Source organism: Cicer arietinum, chromosome 5, assembly GCF_000331145.2.
Source record: "Cicer arietinum cultivar CDC Frontier isolate Library 1 chromosome 5, Cicar.CDCFrontier_v2.0, whole genome shotgun sequence".
Lineage (NCBI taxonomy): Eukaryota > Viridiplantae > Streptophyta > Magnoliopsida > Fabales > Fabaceae > Cicer > Cicer arietinum.
Window position 1 is genome coordinate 57120046 of NC_021164.2, and position 6312 is coordinate 57126357.

Below are 6312 nucleotides of genomic sequence, written 5' to 3' on the forward strand. Positions count from 1 at the left end.
TTGAAGTATCATATTTGGAAAAAGTACTAAATTTAGGAACATAAATATTTAAAGTGACCAAATTGTCATTTTGAGAGATTTAAGTGTTTGTTCTTTACATGTTCAACTGAAAAAAATGCTGATAGTAAGTAGTACACAGTCTTTTGAAGTGTATGTGTCAGTAAGATTTCTCTAAAAAATAAGCCTCAAATCTACATATCATAATTATTTGGAAGCAAGAACCACTGGAAATTTAAAACCCCTCTTTGGGCCATTCAAATATATATATTAATTGGCTTCTTGCATTTAGTCCATCGATTTTGTAATTTTAAGTATTGTAATAGCCAATAATGATATCAAGGACCTTATTAATTTCAAGTAACAGCTGTTGAGTGTTATACTGTAACCTATTTGTGGTTACCTATCTATTGAGGTTCTTCCACCGATGTTGCTTTCTCTTGCCCCCTCTTTTCAAATCAAGTCTGTCGTGTCTCCTTGCATTAAGAACGACTCCTCTTGAAGTTTTTAGGTGTTATTTTTGATGCACTAATCTCCAGACTGCAATTTGGCATCACCTGCAAACATGGTGTTCCTCCATGGGTTTAGGAGCACTAAACTGTTATATGTCTTCCATCTTCTGTTTGTTCAGCTTCTGATGAGTCTTCCTAGTGTTTTGATGAATTAGACATTTAGATGTGGCCGTTTTTTATCTAGGGCTTCTAGGCTTGTTCTTGCATAGAGCAATAATGACTTGGACTTTAACCTGATGGAAATGTGGCTTTATCAGAATATAAGAAAGTACTAGTTACTTGAACTTTCAAATGTCTAAACTTTGTATTTGTATATAATCTGAAGAACAAATTTTGTTGATTACGATAATTGAATAATGTAGCACATCGTTGAACTTTTTATATATTTAGCTTTAAAGGGTTTTCATCTTTCTCATATATGATAAGTTTCTAAAATCTTTGTAGCATAAGTGAAGTATTCGATAATTCATTGGAATACTAGATACGTAAACCAGGTTATAACGCATAAACGATTTTGGTCCTCTGTGGATGTCTTCATGGTATCATAAGAACTGTGGTAATCAAACACTTCCAAGTACAACCATTAAGATACTACAGGTGCCCAATCTCCCCACAACTGGCATCCCCAGTATCCTGCTCTAAATCCACTATCCTTTAGAAATTTTCCAACCGTTGAATGGAATTCTATAAATGACAGGGTCATTAGTAGAATTGCTCGAATATATGCTAAGTATATAATATACAATACATGTGCTCTTCGAAAGGACTACCGTCATAACATCTGTAAATGGATCTAAATCACGTGAAGTTATTGAAATTTTATATAAATTATTAAGGGTTCATTTATAATTATATAACAAAATGCAATAAAACAACTTTATACGATAATTATTTGTATTTTTTTTATGAAATAACTATTTGTATTTTTGAACATATGTATAAGATATGGGATTACATTTGATACACTTATTTTAAGAAGAAATGGTATAGCAATGAGATATATTTGGATACAAGCATAAAACTTCTTTAGATAAACGTGTTATTAAAATAATTTAATAAAAACTGATGACCAATGATACTAATGACAATGTGTATTTTCATATAATCTAACTCTGGTAGTATTTTTATTTTTTAAAATATGAAAACTTATTTAAAAATTTAATAGAATTATGAAGGTTATAAAACATATGTAAAGCCTGTTTATACAGTTCAGTTGATATGTAGTTATTAATTCGTTTTAAAAGCGTTTTTATTTTAATTTTTCAAAGAAGTATTGAGAATTTGGTTACATTAATTATTTTTCAATGTAATTTTTTTTTACATGTACCATCAAACTATATAAATATGAGTCAATATTTTAAAAACTAACGTAATAAAGTGACGTGACCACACGTTTTAATATATATTTTTTAGTTTAATCTTCTTCTTCCCATGTTTGTTATTAGTTACACATTTTTGTAAAAGATTTATGTTTCTCATATATTTCTCAATTTCTCGTGGTGTGGTTAGTTCACATTTTTTAAAAAGTTTAATGGGCATGCATCTATATTGTAAAACATGTTTACATTGTTATCTATGAGAATCTATCATTTTTGCATATCATATCATTAATTTCAGAATAATGATATAAAGATAAGCTGATATGACAAAATAAAAGATTTAAGGCTTGCATATCTTAAAAACTCTAATTTAGTGTTTTAAAATTTAGAAATTAAAAAATTTGTTTGGATTACTTATTTTTAAAAACTGTTTTGTAAAAATATTTTTAATATTATGCTTTTTAAAACTATAAAAGCAAAATAGATAAATGGTGTCTTAGGGTTTGTTTGAAACACTTTTGTATTTTAGTTTTTATAAATTGTTGTATAAATTTGATTTCAAAAATTATTTTAAAGAATAAAATTAAAGAAAAAACTTGTTTGAGATACTTGTTTCTAAAAACAGTTTTAGAGATGAAAAACAAATAAAATATATTTAATAATCTAATTTTTAAAAATAGATTTTGAATAAAAAATTAAAAAAACTATTGGTAATACAATTTTCAAAATCTGTTTTTCTTATATTAAATAATAAAAGTAAAAAGATAGAAAAATTCAACTAATAACATTTAAATACAAGTAAAATATTTTAGTAGAATTAATAAATAACTCATATAGCTAAATATTACCATAAAATAGCTTACATAATCTCGGTTTAAATCCATGACATTCCCCTTGAGATATGACTTATGGAAAAAAAAAATATTTTTTAATAGATAAAAAAGAAAAACAAAAAATTTACCAGGAAGTATAGAAGAGTGTGTGAAAAAAAAAATAAAAATATAGAAGAGGAAGTTTCACCTAATTATATAAATGTCATTAATGAAAAGCCTCTTTTCCCTTGTGTTTTTTTAAACTGCAAAATAGAAAAGGAAAACATCTAAAAGATGTTTTTGTTTTTTCCTTTTTAAACAGAAAACTAAAACACTCTCACAAAACTCTTGAATATAAAAATCCCTAACAAATAAATCTTTAATTTTTAAATTTTTTAAAGTTAAAATACAGTTTTTAAAAACTGTATCAAACAGACCCTTATCTTTTTTTTTTTCAATTTTTTCTTTTAATTTTTTAGTCAAATACTGTTTTAAAAATTGAAGTTAGCAAACAGATTTAAATATTTTTTTTTTAAAATTAGTTTTCTAAAATTTATTTATAAAATAATTTTCAAAAAAATTAAAAAGTAAAACACAATTAAACAAATCCTTACATTGAACGACATATGTCCTTAAAATCTTTTTTAAAATTCATTTTGTCTTCTATAAATTGTTTTTTTTAATTATAAAACGAAAATTTATTCATTGATAAATATTATATTGAGAACAATACAATTTAAAGTCACTAAAAATAAAAAAATAAATAACAAATATATATTATCCTTTTAATAGCATAAAACAATAAATTATTAATGTAACAAAACCTAAAAAAAAAGAAAAAAATTAAAGCATTTAAAATATCTATACATTTAGAATTGAAATGTTGAAGATATCGAAATTGTTACTTAAATCTATATTGGATTAAAGGATAATCATTAATTTAAATCAAACAAGTACCTTAACAATACCAGAAATAAAAACAATATCATTAAGTCAACGAATAAAAACGCTAATTAAAACGAGGAAATAAAAAAAACAAGGATTAAAATAAAATAAGTGTAAAAATTGTTTAGTTGAATATCGGAGAAGAAACAAAATTTAGAGAAGATGATTTGGGATAAAAAATTGAAACCAAAATGAAATGTTGAAGTAAAGCAGGCGGCGCTTTCTATATTATATTGTTATTATTCTACTTTCACACACACTTTCTTCCCCGTATTTAAGGCTAGACGATTTCAAATTTTGGAAGTTCTGACTCTCAGGACGTTACCTCACCCGCCAAATTCTTATTCCCTCTCCCTCCAAATGTCACACTCAGTAGAACAACAACTCTCCCTCTTTCGCTACCTCATCCAAACCAGAAGGTTCTCTCTCTCTCTCTCTCTCTCTCCCACTCAGACAGACACACCGTTACTAACATTTCGATTTCATTTCACGCAGTTTCGGCGACGCCACGCTCCGATTTCTGGAATCGCTTTTGGTCTCCAAGGACGTGAAATCGTCGATCGAAGTTCGATCCAGCTTGACGCAACTTCTCAAATCTGAATCACTGTCTATTATTCGTTCCATCTCCGCAGAAACCGTCCACGATAAACTTCTCGTTCTCGAATTCTTCGTCCACGCTTTCGCTCTCGTTGGAGATCTAGAGGTAAACTGCTTCCGAGTTTCAGACTTCAGAGTATCTTCTACATTGTGAAAACGTTCTCTCTTTGCAATTAATTACTCGTGAATTTCACTTTTCGTATTTCACACACAAAAAATCCAAATCGCAATATGCTAATTCTTTTTTGCCTTTTGCGTTTTCGCATTTCAATTTTGAAGAGTTGTTTGGCTTTGAGATACGAAGCTTTAATTATGCGGGAACTCAAATCCGCTAGTTTTCCATCGCTTCAAGTTTCGCCTGTTGAGTGGTTAAATTTTGTGGAGGACGCTGTGCGAAACGGTTTTCACGCCGTTGCAGTAAAGGTAACGAGTTATGCGTTCTTCTTATATGTAATAACGTTCAATTCGAGATTTAGCTTGCTTTTTTCTGAAACGGACTTAATAGTTTTGAATCCATGATATAAAATTGTGACGTAAAATTCTGTAGTCTTTTTCACTTTTAGTTTGAAATTTGAGTTTCTTTAATTTGTCTTTTAATGCTTAACTACTGTTTGACAAATAGGCATGCGAAAATGCATTGTCGTACATTGGAACTAACGATGTTAAAAAACTTGAAAGAAACGCGCTTCCTGAAAATTTGAAGGCTACTACAATCAGTGAGATTACAAGGCTCAAGAACTTTGCACTTACATCAATTGCTTCACGTTCTGGTATATCCTAATTCACTGCATTGAATGAGCATTCATGCTATTGTTGTTGTTCTGTGTATTGTGAATCTTTGCAAGCATGTTTCACTACAATACGTACACATCATTTTCAGATTTTGCTATTCAAAATTTTAGAACAGTTTCTCCATGATTTGATTTGATCTAAATTTTTGATTGCAACAAGGTGCTAAAATTCCGTGGAAGTGTGTTGTTTATGCTTTTATCATGGTGTTGTATTTGGTATAGTTCTAAATTGCAGTTGCGGTCATAATTGTGGTTACGCTGCAAACTTTGATGTTACAACAAAATGCGATCGATGCGGCTGTAATTGTAATTGTCAGACTGTTGCAGAGACTTCAAAAACATTTGTATTGCGTTTGCAATTACAATGTCGACACAATTTTAGAACTGTGGTATTTGGTTAGACCAGAATGCTGGCCTTTAAAGCATCTTTTCTTTGATTTTGCTATGAAATAGTAACATGTTTATAGTTTTATCTTGCTCACTTATCAGAGCTGTTATAAGTGCGTTTCCATATATGAACAGTCAAGATGCTGAACTGCCTTGTTATATTGACAGCCTTGTTACATTCTTGATTCTCTCTATCTCCTTGTTCTTTTACTGTTTCTGTTCTAGGAAATATTCTCTTGATTTATCACTTTTCTTTGCTCGGATGTTATTTACTGCTCTCTAGTTTGTTGATATTTTAATTTGAGGGAGCTTCTATTTTAATTATTTATTTGTGCGTGTGAAAGGCCATAAATTGTGAAGTATACACTTCTTTGGCTGGCCGTTATTGGGATTTATTGGACTTTTCATATTGTCCTCCTCAGTGGTTAGTTTTTTGGACAATTATAATTTAAGATGATTATCATGTTCTTTCAAGAATTGGATTTGTGCATTATAAAATTCATCTGTTCACTGCAAAAGCTGTTTTGTGATATCAGTTCAGGTGCAAGCAACAGAGTACCTTGAAAGGAAAACAAGAGAGCGGCAAAACCTGGACTTACTCTACAAAGAAAAACGATGTCCAGCAAGCATTTCCTTCAGAAATGGAATTAAGAGACAGAATATGCGAAAGTTATATGAACGACAAAGCCTGCAGCAGGTCCATGGGGAGTTGCATGGACGGCATCCAAATTCAAGGACTAATCAATTTTTGACCGTGACTTCTTTTTTATGACAAATTACATTGTTTGAGCATCTGAAGTTTCAAATTTCAGCTTGTCTATGCATTTGAGTGTTAAGCCTTGATCTGTATTTGGTGTTTTCACTTTTCACCAGTTGAAAGAACAAGTTGTTTACACCATGTAATATTTGATAAGGGAATAAATAAAAATAATACTATGTGATTTTCTACGGG

The 6312-nt window shown here is 29.5% G+C and overlaps 1 protein-coding gene across 1 annotated transcript; it reads left to right on the forward strand.

Moving 5' to 3' along the window:
- Positions 1 to 3342: 3342 nt before the first annotated feature.
- Positions 3343 to 6312, forward strand: LOC101514590 (protein DOUBLE-STRAND BREAK FORMATION). The gene is made up of 5 exons (XM_004500253.4): positions 3343 to 4004; positions 4081 to 4288; positions 4462 to 4605; positions 4805 to 4952; positions 5897 to 6312. The coding sequence occupies exons 1-5, from the start codon at positions 3946 to 3948 to the stop codon at positions 6130 to 6132; spliced, it is 795 nt and encodes a 264-aa protein (XP_004500310.1). The 5' UTR covers positions 3343 to 3945; the 3' UTR covers positions 6133 to 6312.